The 16067-nt window shown below is 57.1% G+C and overlaps 1 protein-coding gene across 1 annotated transcript; it reads right to left on the bottom strand.

Moving 5' to 3' along the window:
* Positions 1-10844: 10844 nt before the first annotated feature.
* NPM3 (nucleophosmin/nucleoplasmin 3) lies at positions 10845-15176 on the bottom strand. Its single transcript, XM_053948800.1, has 6 exons — positions 14942-15176; positions 13237-13322; positions 12418-12537; positions 12099-12192; positions 11558-11681; positions 10845-11442 (listed from the first exon to the last, which is right to left on the bottom strand). The coding sequence occupies exons 1-5, from the start codon at positions 14982-14984 to the stop codon at positions 11590-11592; spliced, it is 435 nt and encodes a 144-aa protein (XP_053804775.1). The 5' UTR covers positions 14985-15176; the 3' UTR covers positions 10845-11442; positions 11558-11589.
* Between the last annotated feature and the right edge of the window lie 891 nt (positions 15177-16067).

Here is a 16067-nt window from a genome sequence, read left to right on the forward strand (position 1 = left end):
GCCGGGGCTTGGGGCTGCCACTAAGGGCCGGGCTCCGCGGCCAGTTGTCGGCGGGACTCCCTCCCCACCCCTTGCCTCAGTTTCCCCATCCGTAAAACAGGGTTTAAGGGCTCGGAGGGTGGGTCGGGGACGCGGTTCCCCCCGCTGGGGGTTCGCCGCTCCGCGGGCGCGTTGTGGATTGGGAGCGGGCGGGCGAGCCCTCCCGGGACGTGCCAGACATTAAAAGGATTACCGGAGGAGGGGGATGGAGGGGGCCGGAGTTTCGAGAAGGAGTGAGGCTGAGCAAATTCCGCAACCGTGGGTGGGGAGCGGGACACCCCCGATTTCTTCGCGAGCATCCCCGCCGGGCGCTTACCTTGCAGAGCGGGCGGGCGCCCTCAGGGCCGGCGCTGCGGGGCCATGGGGCCGGGCGGCGGCGGGACGGGGCTCAGCCCCGCAGCCCGGGCAGGGCCGCCGAGGGCTGCATTGTTCCGGCGAGCCCCGGCCCTCCCGGCCCCGCCACCTGTTGCGCACCGGGGCGGGGGCTGCGGCGGGGTTGCGGCGGGCGGCCCCCGGGGCCGGTACCTGGCCGGGGCCGGGGCCGGCGCCGCCTGCTCGGCGCTGAGTGACAGCTGCTAATTTGCCGGCCGTGCCCCGCTGCCGGTCCCCGCGCTCCCCGCGCCCTCCTTTATCTTATCAGAGCCCATAATTACAATTGCTATTTTGCTTCCTCGAATCAGCAATCAGCGCTATCTGCCGCCGCTGGAGAGGCAGCTCCTGTCAGCCGCCCCTGAGTGACAGCGCGGCGGCTGCCCCGCCGCACAAGCACACCCACACTCACACACGCGTGCATGGCCCGCCCGCACACACACACAGCCCCGCACACGCCTGTGCAGCCCGCCTGCACACGCACATCCATGCAGGCATCCCTCACACACACAGGCTGCACACAGTCCCTTTCACACACACACACACACACACACAGCTGGCACATACGTGCAGCCTTTCCCATGAGGTCCCCTCCTTCTCACTTGCACCCCTCACACACTCTGCACCCCCCAGCACAGCTATTCATGCTTTGCTTTGCTTACCCCTACCCGCAAAACACAACCCTCTGCTTCACACACAACCACAGCAGCTGCAGCCACAGGACAGGTCTCTTCCTCACATGCACACCGACACCCAGCCTGTGCACTTCCCCCATTGCCCAGGCACCCAACAGCCCTAGACACAAGTGCACCAACACCTCTCCCCAGCACACAATGTGTCACCCCAAAACCCTGCCTACTGTCACTTCTGGGGATGGATCTCCCAAGGTTCTCACCTGATCTTGCTCAGCATCCTTCACTGCTAAGGGGTGCTGCAGGCAGGCACGGGAGCCTGAGCACTGCCCAGGCACTGCCCCATCACACTGACCCCACAGGGCCCAAGGAGAAAACAGTCTCTTCATCAGTATTAACAAACCCAGTACAGCACAGGATGAGCAACTGCCTTGTGCTGGCCAAAATTACCCCAAAATTTGGTTCATTGTTCATTTTCCTTCCCTTTATTTTTTTTTTGGTGCAAAAAGATGTTTCTAAGGGGGTTTCCAATATGTAGGAACAAGTCTTGGGCCAAGCCTTCATTTAACTGGAAGCACTTAGGAGGACCACAGGAACAGGCAGGATAGGCACTGAAGATGCTCGGCAGAAGCAGGAGCTGGTTTCCAAGGGCACGACACATTCACACACTCAGTTCATCAGTACAGCACATGGTCAGGAGAAAAACCCTCCAGGTTGAGCTGTGTGAACAGCTGATGTACCACAGCACAGGTGAGGTGGTTCCTCCTATTCACTTCTCTGTACTGCCTAAGGAAAACCAGGCAAAATCAGAGCAGGAAAAACTAGACACTCCTGATGCTCTAAATTCAGACAATCCATACCTGTTTATATATAAAAAAAATCAAGGAATTCAGTCTATTTCCCAGATGCTGCTCTCCTTCACCAGTGGCCACCTCTACTTTATCCCTGGTGGGCACGGGGTCAGGCAGGCACATGTTACCGTGCACACCACAGTCTACTCAATAGCACCATTTCCAGAACAGCCCAGACTGCCTTAAATTGGGAGATTTACGGTGTCCTGTACGGGGTCAGAGGCAGCTGCAAGCTGACAGTCCCGTGTGCCCCCTGCCCTCAGCAAACAGGCTCAAGTGCCAGTCATGGCTGTAAAATCAAGCCAGTGTGGGATCACGCAGGGGTGGCCACACTTTGCCTGACAGGGGATGACAGACGATGCTCCTGTCAGCCATCCTCAGGCCTACAGCCACAGCCTCCACAGCCCCCATCCCACCCCACCTTTGGGAAGGGAAAAGGAATGAGCAGGTCGGTGACAGCAGCCAGGGACAGGCAGCATCACAGCTGCTGGGCTCGCCCCACCTCTGCTGCTGCCTTGGATCATGGCCACAATCTGCTCCTTGCAGGGAAGATGGGGGCCTGCACAGAGGCATTTGGCTTCTTCCCTTGGTGCTTTCCAGCCCACCTGTGTTTGCATCAAGAGTGACACCCCCACCCCCTTTTGTTTTTAAGTAAAAAACTGTTTTGGATAGGCTCTCGCCCATGCCAGGCAGAACAAGGGAAATCTGCCTGCCTGTCAGCTCCTTCACAGGCCATCTGAGATAAGCCCCCTGGTCCACAGGGTGAGGGTCCCCTCCATCCCCTGGCACTGAGGCTAAATGTCTTGTCTGGCTCTCCTGGGGAGAAGAGAAACTCCAGCCCTGTGCTCCCGAGACCAGCTGGGCCTCAAGCCAAAGTGCTATGGAGATGGTGGAAGAAGGCCCCTTGTGGCAGAAAGACCTGGGGACCTGCTGTGCCCCCAGCACACCAAGCAGCCATTGGGCTCTGACCCCTGGCAGAGGCATGGCATTACCAGCATGGACCCATCAGATCTTGTCCTGCTGTCCCACTGCTCCATTGCCCTGGTCTGCAGAACTGGGGCCATGTTTAGGCTGGTCAGATACAGAAGGGTTTTCCTTCAGAGAAGAGCTCATGTTCGTCAGGGACATTAAATGCTGCAGATAAAGCAGCAGCAGAGATGTGAGCTGCAGCCCTCCCATCCCCTTTCCCACAAAGCTGAGGGTACCAAGGTGCAGCTACAGGGCTACAACACCAAGAAGCAGGAGCTGAGAGAGGAACCAGGACACAGAGGCATCAGTCCCAGCCTGGCTGGGGTCCAGGCTTGGTCTCAAACTTTGCCCACCTCCTTCACTCCACACAGAACACCCTGGCAGCTGGGGAGTGTGGAGGCAGCTCCTGGAGCAGCCTAGACTGAGATAAGACAGGAAGCAGATCAGGAGAGGATCTGAGATGGAAGGAGCAGTAGGTGAGGGACTGTGAGACTCTGGGAGGGGTCTGTGCCTCTCTGTACAGCAGAGACTGGAGAGGGTGCAGCAGGTGCTAAAGAAAGCTCTTCCCATTCCCCTCATGATGCCCATGGCCCATGCCCCTCATGGCACTCCCACAACCCAGGGCCACCCCAGGACACTCCCTTCTCTCTTTCAGGATCTCCCTTAGCACATCTGCAGGACAGAGCCAGATTCCATCTCCAGCTTCCTGCCTGCTTCTTTATCATCCCTGTCTAGCCCAGTTTTAGCCAGAAATGGTCCACATACACCCCTTTCCTTGTGCAGGACAACAAACAGTGGTGTCAACTCCTGCTCCCCACAAGAGGTCAAAGCCAGCAAGGAGCATCAGCCTGAAACCTCTCCACTAGCATCGCTTCTTTCAGAAAGGCAGAGACAAGAAAAAGAACACCAACCACAGCTTTAGGGGCAAGCAGTCCAAACTGGGCTGAATGGAGACAAGGGCTCCTAGCAAACTGGGAGCTCATATCATAAGAGGAGTCATGGGGAATTTGGAGTGAGGGGAGGCCAGCAAAACACCCACAGGAGTTTTGCCTTGAATACCTCTTTCCCCTGAAACTACCAGTGGATCGTGTCAGGGGAAGCCATCAGGTGGAGAAGCAACCAGGACGTTGCTGTCACTCACAGAGAGAGGCAGAGTTCCCTGCTCCTGCCAGGCAGGGACATAGACAGGGCCACAGCGCTAATCCCGAGTGATGGAGGAGAGCAGTACCTGCAGCAGCACACAGCAACACTGAGCCGGCCAGAGGGCGAGGAGAGCTCCTCTCTGCAGGTGCAGAGGGCTCAGACAGTCTGCAGAGCAGTTGCCTGGGGGACTGTGAGAGGTGACAGACAATGTAGGCAGTGGGGTTGAGGGTTAGCCAAAGGCTGGGGCACCCAAAGGTGAGGACACAAGTGCAGAAAACACTGCCCAATACCTGAGCATCTCTCTCTGCTCCAACACCATATGAAGAAGAGCAAAAATGCACAAAACCCAGAATCCTGTAATGTTTTACAGCCATGCCTGGAGGATGTTTGGCCATAAACCAACTTTTCCCACCCCAAAATAAAGACATGGAGGTTTCCCAGCAAATCAAGAGGGATACTAGCCCACTCCACCCTCACCCTTCCCAGCCCCGTGGCCCAGTGCCCCCAGCCCTGCCTGCTGATCCTTCACTGCGGCTTTAATGGGGCGTTTCAGAGGCAACAGCAGCTCCTCCATGGCTGAGCAGCACGGAGCAGCCTGGGGCAATCCCACTGCTCACCATTAACCTGCCTCCACCCCCCAAAGGGAAGGAACTTGGCAAAACCCCATTGGGATGTGTTACATGGGAATGACCTTGTCTTCACTACCCACAGCACCAAGGCAGCCCCAGGGCAAACGAGGAGCGGGGAGGGGAGACACAGCCCACTCACAATTAATTCTTCTCTCTATTCAATTACTAGCAGCAAGACTGAGGCATGTTTTGTGGGTGGTGGGACCACCAGGCCAGGAGACTGCCCCTGTGTTCTGGTCACAGCCCCCTGGACCCCCTGTGCAGGACTGGACTGGATGAGGTGACCCTCTCTGGTCACTCTTCAGCAGCCAGTTCTCACGGCTTCGTTTCAGGGAATCAGGCTGACTCCTCTGCCCCTCACCACCTCCTGTCCCTCCTATCCAGCAGCTTTCTAGAAACACAACATTTGCTTCCATGATTTCAGACTGTGCTCCTGGAATTGCAGGTGTCAGTATTGGCTTCACCATCCTCCAGTGCCCACGTGCTGGCTCCCAGGCAGTGATGCTCCTGCAGATCAAAGACAAAGCTGGGCTCTGCTTTCCATCCAGGCTGGGCCATATGGAGGAGAGCTCACCACTCACTGCAGCAGGGCTGCCAGGCGGCTCAGCATGTGGCAGCTTCACTCCTGGCTCCCAGGCAGAGCAGGGGATCATCCTGTCATCCAGGACAGTCCATGGATGCGCACACAGATTTTCCAATGGTGTTAAGCATCCCCTGCATTCGGGTCTGTTGAGGCCAGTGCTATTCTCATCTCTGGCATACCCACCCAGCACATGGGGTGAGCCAGGCACATGGGTAATGATCTGGCAGAGTTGAGCAAGACCAAGAGCCTTGTGGAGGGCACTGAAGGGGAGGCACATGCTCAGGTCCCATCCATCTGCAAGGAGAGAGAACTGGGATGATTCTGTGGCCACCCAGATCAGGAAGGGGTCCATACAGAGACCTTGAGCTAGGCAAGCCAGAAACAAAGACCAAAGGGTCCCAGTGAGGGCAGTTGGCATGGCATGAGCTCAGGAAGAAGGTGACATCTCCAACCCTGCACGATTTGAACATGAGGCTGAGTAATTTTGTGCAATTCTGCTCTGCATCGAACAGGGGTCAGCAAACAAGCAGCCTGCCCAGGAATGGCCATGACACGTGCACAGGGAAGGGGTCACACCCAGGGACATGTGGGTGAGGACCTGTGTGCTCATGGCACTTGGGCAGCTCCGCTCCATTCCTGACCTCCCTGTACAGACCAAACAGCACCTCCAGACCTGGTCCCAAGACATTTCTGGCTGGCACAAGTTCCCCAGCATCACAGCCCCAGCCCAAACTGGGGTTTCCAGCCACACATCATCAGGCAGGGCTGGGAAAGGGACGGGGGGGGGTCAAAGCCAGTCTGGGTAGGCAGGGGCTCCACTGGCCACCCAGGAAGGTGGGAGCCATCACTCAATGCCAGGTGTCACTGTCCTGTCAGTGGGATGGGGTCTGTGTCTCCTTCAGCATCACGAGTAGCTGAGACAGAGATGAAAAATGCTGTTCTTTTCTTGCCTCATTTCCCAGCCAGCCCCATCAGGCAATTTGGCTTGGTTTGGGTCCTCTTAGGAAGAGGACTTCTGCGCCCAGCCCGCAGCGGGGTTAAGCCTAAAACCAACAGCATGGCCCAGGGGGGGCTGTACGTGGCTGTAACTCTACCTTCATTTGTTTGCTTACAGCATCCACCCAAAATGCCCGTGTGTGTCTCTGGGCCTCTGTGTCAGTGGCAGCTGAACTGCTGACCCCAGGAGTTTGCAAAACACCAGGGTTATGGCCCCTTTGACATCCCAGCCCAGCAGAGCCACAGCTCATCCTGACCCTGGCCCCGAGGAGCCAGGCCCCAGGACACCCCACATGGCCCTACAAGAGCTGGGGAGACAGTGGGGCCAGTGGGAGTGAACCCCAGAGGAGTGTTGAGGTGGACACACATGGTACTTGCTGCTGTCCAGGCTTGGCTGCAGGCCCCCACCTTTGGAGGAGGCAGTGCCCTATGGACCACCACGCCATGGACCTGCCCCAAATCCCCTGCTAGTCCTTATCCATGCCCAGCCCTTCATCTTCTGTCAACCCTACAGCCCCCACCCCATGCTGGGATGGGGACTGGCACAAGAACTGTGCCTCTTGCCAGCTTCCATGCCCAGGCCATGCCTGATCTCTATGCTGCCCTGCAGACCTCTGTGTCTATGAAGAAGGGAACATATGGTCACAGGCAAAACAACAGCCAGAGCCTGGAGACAGCCTGTAACTTGTTTCTCCCCAGTACCAGCTGTGGTAGGGGACTTCATGCCACCCTGGAGTGTGGCCCTGGCATGCACAATCCAAGCTGCCATCATGGTGCAGACACCATCTCTAGGATGTGCAGCGGTGGGTCAGGGTTGCAGGGAGTCAGCCTAGGCACAGGTGCAAATGCCCAGGGAGTTCAGATAGAGTTTGAGAGCTCTCCAAACATTCTACTTCCATTTTTTTCCCCAGGAGACAAAATCCTACTTCCCAATGGCCAAGCTAAAGGTAGTTCTGCTGGCCCTTTTTCTGGCTCCTGCTGCCACCAGGGTGCCACCTGTCTGCCCAATTTGCAGAGCTGCTGCACCCTAGGATAACGGGATGCTGCATCTCCTGGGGTGTCCCCCTCGCTTCCTTCAAAGCCCAGGCAGCCAAGATTCAGAGAAAAAGAGCTTTACCCTGGATCAGCGTGGGAACCAGCAACAGGGAGCTCATGGAGCAGGGGACCAGCCCCACCTACAGCACAGTCACAGCTGTGCTTCTCAGCCGTCCTGGGGCCGTGGTCTAAGCCACAAAGAGTTGAAACCCAGCCAGAACTGTGATGGGGCAGGACCCGCTGGGGCATCAAAAGGAAAACCACTTCCTGGCCACGCTCAGCAGAGCAGCTCCCCATCCTGCTCCTCCATCCCTGAAATAGCAACTCAAACCTGACCTCTGAAATCAGAGCATCCTCTGGGAGCTGCTGGCCTGGCCCAGCCACCCAGCGGGAGGAGGCAGCCAAGCCCCAGCCTAGCAAAGCTGCACCTGAGCCAGGCCCTTCAACAAGCAGCCTGAGCCTCTCACCGGGAGCAGCAGGATGGTTTAGGAGGGCTGTGGAGTGTGTGGCACCATGGGTGCACAGCCACCCTCATGCATGATGAGTTCCATCCATATTAAGCTCCGTTTCTCTGCTGCATGGGCAGGGTTACCTACTGCTGCCAGAGAAGGGAGGGATTCATCATGAGCTGTATCAGCATGCAGAGCCCTGAAGCAGCAGATGCAGGGGGTGCTCAGATCAAATCAACTCCCAGAGCAATTCTAGAGCCACCTGGACTGAGGCATCATTTGGGTCCCCAGGTACTGGCACTTCCACCCCCTGTTGGGAGAGTGATGGGCTCCACACCCTTGGGTGTGTCTCCAGCATGGGGAGCTCACGTATGTTCATAGAAACACAACAACTCGATTACCCCCTCACCCTATGGAAGACAATGCAGCCCTCACACCAGGAGCCCCATGCTTCACTCCCTGTGCACAGAAAGCCTCCTGCCCCCCACCAGCACTGAGTATCCCCCAGCCGCCCATGCCCGAGCCCACCTGCTCTTAGACAGCCCTGTTTGTTTGCCCAAGGTATTTGCAGCCGGGGGCACCTGCTTTGATACCATCAGCTCCACGAAGGAAGCTGCTCACCTAGCGTGACCCCTGTAATCCCATCCTTCCCCATTAAGTGCTGTGTGAGCGCATCCCCCCTCCCAGCCTCCTGACATTTCAGCATTTATCTCCCTCTCCCCAGGCTGAGCACATCAAGGCTGTGACATTGCTGGGGAGCAGGAAGCAAACCTCCCAAAGTCACTTAGAAAGGGGCTTGGCAGTGCCAACACACCCCAGCCCCTCTTATTGCTCCCTCTGTTTTGGGGGCATCCACTTCCCATGGCATTGCCCTACCGCAGCAATGGGGACAGCCAGCACTCGTGGCAAGACCTTTAGCTGAGCTGGTCCTACAATGGGGTGCACAAGCTTTGTTTTCTCTAGCCTCCTTCCACCACCCTCATGTCCCCCATGGAACCACCTTTGCCCCCGGCCAGGACAGTCCTGCCTGCCTCTGTTCCAGCTACCTAGACACCCTGAAGTACACACACCAGCAGCCTGAAATAATCTCCTTTTACTGTTGAAGAGGCCAAATGCTCCTTCTCATTAGCCAACATAGCCTCTTCCACTCTGTGTGAAGCAACAACATCACCCTCCCAAGACTGAGCAGTGCCCATTCCCTCCACTCATCGCTCCCCATCAGGCTTGGAAGCAGCTGCCTCTCCCAACCCTTCCTTCCAAGAGTGCCTTGTTAAAAAGGATCTCCTGGCTCCCGTTCCCCTGCATTTCCACGGAGCACAAGCACAGTCAAGGTCTGGCAGACAGATTATCCCTGACCCCTTCCAGGTGCACATAGCCAGGGAAATCTGCAAGGTGATGGGGTGCCAACCCTGGCTGGGGCTGGGCACTGTCCTAGTGCTGGCCCAGCCACGGCTCCATCCGAAGCCCAGGACTCCTTTCCTGTAACATCAGCACAGGGCACCGGTGCACTGTGCCCACCGACACCTCTCCAATATCCACTGCCCCACAGGGAGGATGCTACTGCCTCCCTTCACCCAGCTCAGCTGCTGGAATGCCCCGCTACTTAGGAACTTTCCAGGGTAACGGGATTTGCCGAGAGATCCGACCGCGCCTGTGGGCACGGGCACCGAGCGCCAGCCCCGGGCACACGGGATGGCGGGGCTGGGGGGGACACCGCACCCCCCCGGGGGACAGGACCCCTGCCAGCCGCACCCACCCTCTCACAGGAAAGGAGCAGCAGCAGGGCGGGATGCCCTTTGCCCCTGCCGGGGGAGGGCGGCCATGCGCCGGGAGGGCCTGCGCGGGCCGGGCAGTCGGAGCGGGAGCGGCCGGGAGCGGCGGGCCGCGGTGTCCCGGGCCGGGCCGCGGTGTCCCGGGCCGGGCCGCGGTGCCCCGGGCCGGGCCGCGGTGCCCCGGGCCGGGCCGCGGTGTCCCGGGCCGGGCCGCGGTGTCCCGGGCCGGGCCGCGGTGTCCCGGGCCGGGCCGCGGTGCCCCGGGCCGGGCCGCGGTGTCCCGGGCCGGGCCGCGGTGCCCGCCTGCCCCCTGGCGGTGCCGCACCGGCCCCCGCCGCCTCTCCAGCCCCCGGCAGCCTCCCCCCGCGCTGCTGCGGGGCCAAGCACGAAGCAGGGGCTTCAGCTCCCCCGAGCCGGCTTTCTCCGCTGGTGCCCCCCAGGCAGCCCAGGTCGCGTTTCCCCGGAGTTGGAATGCCAGCGGTCTTGGAGTCATGGCATTTTTTGGTTGAAAGGGACTTTTAAAGGCCATCTAGTGTAACCCTTCTGCCATGGACAGGGACATCTTTAACTAGATCAGGTTGCTCAGAGCCCTGTTCAACCTGACCTTGGATGTTTTTGGGGATGGGGCATCTACTGCTTCTCTGGGCAATCTGTGCCATTGTTTTACCACCCTCAAGGGTGGTAAAAAAACCCTTCTTCCTTATATTTGATTTAAATAAACCCTTTCAGTTTAAAATTATTACCCCTTGTCCCACCTCAACAGGCCCTGCTAAAATATCTGTTCCCATATTTCTTACAAGCCCCCTTTAAGCACCAAAACACCACAGAAAGATCTCCCCAGAGCCAACTCTTCTTCAGTCCTTTTCCCTTTGCTGCTAGGGGCTTTGAAGCTTCATTCTGAGAGCTAAGCAAAGTCTGTTTGGGGCCAGAAGGAAACAGTGGGTAGGTGCAAAGGAGCTGCACAGGTTCCAGAGGAGAGAAACATAATCTAGAAAATAGCCTGAGCTGAGGATCCACCCTGGATTTCCTACATGAGTCCAGGCTACTGAGAAACTCACTGTCCCAGGGCATCAACAGAGCCAGCACGACAAAACAGTCCATGGCGCTTCTCAGGGACATCCAGTGTCTCAGACAGGAGGACTGGGACAGGCATTGACACATAGGCCAAGAATGCAAGACTGATTGCAGAGAAACTGCCAGAGAAACATTTAAGGGCAGAACCAGTCACCATGGGTGAGAAATGCCACCTGGCTGAAGTGCAGAAAGGATCAAGCCCTCTCCAGGTACCCAGGCGTGGGGGAACACTCAGCACAGGTCACAGCTCAAACTTGCCCCACTGAAGCATGTATGGGAAGAACCTGCCAGCCAGCAGGGAGCTGACCTTTCTTCAGACCTGATGCCTGAAAGATCTTTATTGAGTGTAAGAACAGTTTTTTACAATGCAGATTGACCCAGAACCTCCCCCAAATCAGAGATGCTGTGAGCTCCCACCCCACCATAACTGCAGTTGAGAACAGAGCATGGCTCCACTTTCACACTTCCAAGTATATAAAAACCACCAAACTGTGAGTAAGCAAAAGCAAACACATTAGAATCAGTGAAAGTGCTTGTCCCACACTGGCTTTACCTGCTGGAGAAGGGGCCAGGACTGAGTGTTTCACAGCCAGGGAAAGGGGGTACACAGAGCAGAGGTCCAGGACAGCAAAAAGGCACAGGGTAAGGATCACCCCCTCCATCCCCAACTCCCAGAACAGGGATCAGAGAGAGGGGATATACCAGCAGCATCCATCCAGTTTTGGGATCACCCTCCCAGGCTGTGTGAAAGGAGACACCTCAGTGCTGGGAGCAGCCCCTGCTCCCCAAAGAGTTAAAACAGCATTAAAAAAAAAAAAAAAAAAAAGCAGCAAATGTTGAGGTCATGGCAACAGGTGTCCAACGATAAAAACCATCCAGGGAGAGAAGTCCCAGTGAGTACCTAGGGGAAGAACCAGGTTGAGATCAGCAGACTTCAGCAGCACATTCCACCCACACTTGCCACAGCAGTACCACAGCCACCCAGATCCTTCCTCCAAGGCAGCCTGGCCCCTCACCTTGCCTGGAGACAAGTTACTCTTTCCTCCTCCTACTTCTTGGCTGGCATAATAGGAGGAAGCTCCTCCTCATCCTCCTCAGACAAGTCATCATCCTCCTCAAAGGAAGCATCTTCCCTGTGCACTGGGACACACAAGTAACTGTTACTCACCAATGTATGTCTGTGCAAATACAACTGGCCCATGAGACACCCCAAGAGTAGAGCAGCCCAAGGAGATCTAAAGCAGCTTTCACAGCAGCTAACAGTGGGAAATAAGCAGTGTCCCAGCTGGAGGGAGGTCTCAGAGGAGAATGGTGACAGCCAGACATGAGAAAAGGGGACAGTGTGAGACATCCAGATCCCTTTTCCCATGCAAGGCCTTATGGTAGGGAAGGAATCCCTGCACTGAGATGGCACCTGGGAACCAGCACAAAGGAGGGACAGCATGCCTGCCAGGTACACCCAGTGCATCTCCCAGCAGCTCCCTGGCCATTGCTGACACTGGAGCCTCTTCATACCCCTCACTCCTCCCAAGCTTTTCCCCACCCGTCAGTGCTTACTGATCCTGTGCCAGCCGGCGAGGTGCACTGGGCCAGAGCCTGCTGCCAGGCGAAAGGTCACTGGAGGCTGCAGCTTGAAGTTGTCCAGACTCAGCTGCAAAGAATAGAGATTGAGCTGAGTTAGGGGCAGAGGCAAAAAGCAGAATATCCTGTAGTTCCCAGTACAGCACATGTCGATCTGAGGGCACCTGCAGCTACACCAAGGGTACTCAGGGCATTTGCCTGTGAGCTGCAGATCCTAGACTGGGATCCACAAATATCCAGAGCTGTCCTGTTCCCTGCAGCCATCCACCTCCAAGTCTTCAAATCAGCCTCTTACCAAGGGCTGGCACGACAACTTCAGATTTGCCACAGGCACAGCAATCTCTTGGTTCTCATGGTTTCGCCCAACAACTTCCACCACGTTGCACTCGTCCTTGGCACCATCAGTGAGGCAGACCTGGGTATGAGTGGATATTGTGAACAAATGCTCTCCCAAGGGACACATCTGGGACAGCTGGAGCTCTCCACAGGACAAGTAACCCACAGCAATGCTACCAGCCCAGGATGTCATGCAAGGTGTGGGGATACTGCTCCACAAAACAGGGAGAGCACTGAAAAACCCCATAGCAATTGTCCCCTGACTGCCCCAGAGAGGGCTCTGTGCCTTTCCCAGCTGCAACAGCTGTTACTGCAGTCACCTAAAGGGATGGCACCTGGGCTGCATTTTTTGCTGATCTGATCCATGCTGACAGGTTCTGTGCTCCCAGGATAGAAAACATCCCCAGGAAGAGCCAGGAATGAAGCCCTGTACCTATCTGAGCTTTGGGAGCAGCAAGCCAGACACTCAGCTGGTGTGGATCTGGTGTGAAGCTCCAGCAAGGTCAAATACAAGGGAAAATTCTTTTCTTCACCACCTGCCTGGAGCATTCCCCTACTCAGCAGTCTCCTGCCACCACTGGCTTTGCACAAGCAGCTCCATATGATGGATAAATGTGACCACTGTGTCGTGCCCTGAGAGCAGCCAGTCCTGGGACCTCAGCCAAGGGCGTCCCCTGATCCAGCCCAGCCAAGAAAGGAGGATGACCCTGGAAAAGGGGCATAAGGATATGGGCAACTACAGGAGAGAACAAGAACAGTTAATTCACATTTCTCTTACCACAGACAGTGCTAAAATGTGGTCAGAGTCGTCTTCTTCATCCACCTCAAATGTGTAGGATTTGGTACTGGCAGTCAGCTCACAGCCTAGAAGGAGGAGATTAAAAAAGCAGTAGCAAGTATTACGCAACAGACAAAGGGTCCTGAGGGGGAGCCCTGACCAGGCATGCACATAGAATCCCTAAAACTCTCTATTTTCTCATGTGAGGAGCAGCATCAGACCAGGGCACCCTGGGCTCCAGGGTCCCAGAAAACTACACATCTGCCTCTGTACTCTGTCCCTTATGCAGGGACAAAACCTGGTGTCCCCAAAGCAGGCTGCCATGAAGCAATGCCCATGGGCACCCAAGGTTCCCAAGCACTGGCAGGGCAAGGTTCTTCCCCTCCAGAGAGCAGAACAGTCAGGGCACACCACTGTAGGAAACAGGAGGACACAGACAAAACAGTGATTCTGCTCCTGCCATCGCCAATACAACCTTTTCTTGCATGGGAGTCTGGAAGCAGAGACAGACACAGAGCGCCAGACCTGAATGATGAGGCACAACCCAAGGGGAGGATGCCAGGCCAAGCTGCAGGGAGCTGGAGTCCCTCAAGAGAAGTTTTGAGACATATTTTATTACATACTTCTTCAGACAGTTACAAAAACAAGGGAGATACATGACCACGTGCTTAGCTCTTAAGATGAGGATTCAGCCGACCAAAGGGAGGGACTAAACTGCCCGGGTACGTTTACTTATTGCAGGATGATTCACCAGTGTGAGGCTGATCGGAAAAACACAGAGCTGAGGCTGCATACCAGTGCCGGCATTTCCAAGGGAGAGGAATCAGCCTCCACGAGCGCATGCCGGGGCAGGACCGCTTTCTTCCTACGCTTATATATTGAACTTACCGCGGGGAGGACCAAACCCCAGGCGCATAAAAGGCCGGGGGAGCAGTAACGCTGCTCCTTCCCCAGCGCAGCGAGCGCGGAGCCGCGCTGCCCGGGCTGGGCTGGGCGCCGCCCGCACACGCGTTTGAGAGCAGCGCAGGCCCCGTGTGGCCCGGCCGAAACCCCTCCCAGGGAGGAGGGACACGGCCCCAGCGCCCTGCGACAGGCGCCCACGAAACGCTGACGTGGGAGCGCGGGGGATTAACCGGAGGAGCGGGAGAGGCCGCTCCAACCCACCGCCCCATTAACCCCAGTCCTCTAAAGCCGCCAGAACACCAAGACCCCACGCGGCTCCTCCCAAAACTGCCCCGGGACCCCCAGCATGTGCCTGTTACCTCCCAAGCCCGGTCATACGCGTGTCTCTCCACACTCTCCTTCCCCCACGGCACGTTAATGCCCTCCACGTGTCTCTCCATACCCACGTGTCTCTTGCCTCCTTCCCCCTATAATGTCTCTGCTGCCCCCAGGTTTCTCTTTCACAACCCCCCCCCAGTGTTATTGCCCCCACAAGTGTGTCCCCCCCCCCCCCCCCGTGTCTTTCCAGCCTCCACGCCGTCCCCATTACCCACCAAAGTCTCTTTCTGCCCGTCTCTCTCCTGTCCCCTGTTAATTGCCCCAACGTGGCTCCCCTGCCCCCAGTTCTCTCTTACCTTCCTACGTCTCTCTCGTCCTCACACCCCCGCCTCATGTGTCACCTCCCTAACTCATCTTTGACCCCCCCCGTGTCTCTCCCTCCCCCTGGCCCGTCTCCCCGCTCCCCCGGCCCGGGGCCGCTCACCGAAGAGGACGCTGCCGGGACAGGCGGGCCCGTGCGGCTCCATGAGGCGGCGGCGCTGGGAACGGGTCTGGCAGCGGGGCGGGCCGTGCAGTGCCGTGCCGGGCGCCCCGCCCCGCGCCCGCCCCCGGGGACCGAACCAAAGGGTCCTGCGGCAGCGCCCCGCCGGATGCCTTAATTCGGATATTTCCTGGGCCTTCAGCACTTACTGACCCCACCGCCAGCTGTGGAAACGCCACATCGGAAAAACGGCCCTTACTACCGGCTGCTCACCTATCGCCCTTCTCCCTGGGCACCATCCCGGCCCACGGCAGCAGCCGCTCCAGCACTGGGGAGGAGACACAGGGCACGTACAGAGCCAGGAGGCTGAGGGCATAAAGAGGGCTACCGGGGGGACAGGAGAATGACAAGGATCGAGGGCGGACCACATCAGCAGGACCCGTTCATCTCTATCCCTTTAAGCATGGTCAAGAGCAGCGTGACCTGACACGGGGGACTGCAGCTTAGGAGTGTTTGAGCACAGAAGGCAACATCCTACTTCAAAATCTACGTAAGGAGGAGAGGGCTGGACCGGCCTTTCAAAGCAGAAGGGGAAGCAGTCTGTTTGTGTTGCAGAGGAGCAGCCAAATTAAAACAAACCCCACTAACAACGAGCTCACAGTGCCTTCTGGGGACAAACCTGGCTCTGCTGTTACCACAGAGACCTCTGCTAGCCAGCCATTTGCTTTGCTTGAGCTGGAGTAGGTTCAGGGAAAACCTGACTGAAGAGGTTTGAAAAGCTGAACCAGGTCCCAGAAAGAAGCAACTGCTCATGCAGCAATGGTTACACAAGCACACCCATGTGCTTCTCAGCAGCTGCTCTGCGCAGCCACCTGACCCTACCTGACCTGTCTGCAGCCACCACCCTGGAGCGATGGAGGCAGGAGCATCCATTGCTGCATTATGCTCCCTTAAAGGAAAAGTCTGGTGCAACATTAGAGCCCAATCCCTTTTCCCAGGCCAAGATGTGTTGTACAGAGACTAGTCTGTCCTAACCTCATGAAATAGGCTTTAAGAAAACAATCACCTATGTGATTTAACAGAGAACATTTACTGGGCCACAAGAAAAGTTTTCACGTTGTAACTTCCC

Source organism: Vidua chalybeata, chromosome 8 (genome assembly GCF_026979565.1).
Source record: "Vidua chalybeata isolate OUT-0048 chromosome 8, bVidCha1 merged haplotype, whole genome shotgun sequence".
NCBI classification, from domain to species: domain Eukaryota; kingdom Metazoa; phylum Chordata; class Aves; order Passeriformes; family Viduidae; genus Vidua; species Vidua chalybeata.

Excerpts from the sequence above, each read along its gene's own strand:
- NPM3 (XM_053948800.1), bottom strand. The coding sequence starts at position 14,984 with ATGGAGCCGCACGGGCCCGCCTGTCCCGGCAGCGTCCTCTTCG. Across the intron at positions 12,538-13,236 it reads ACATTTTAGCACTGTCTGTG|GTCTGCCTCACTGATGGTGC; the intron begins GTAAGAGAAATG and ends ACTCATACCCAG. Across the intron at positions 11,682-12,098 it reads CGCCGGCTGGCACAGGATCA|TGCACAGGGAAGATGCTTCC; the intron begins GTAAGCACTGAC and ends TGTGTGTCCCAG.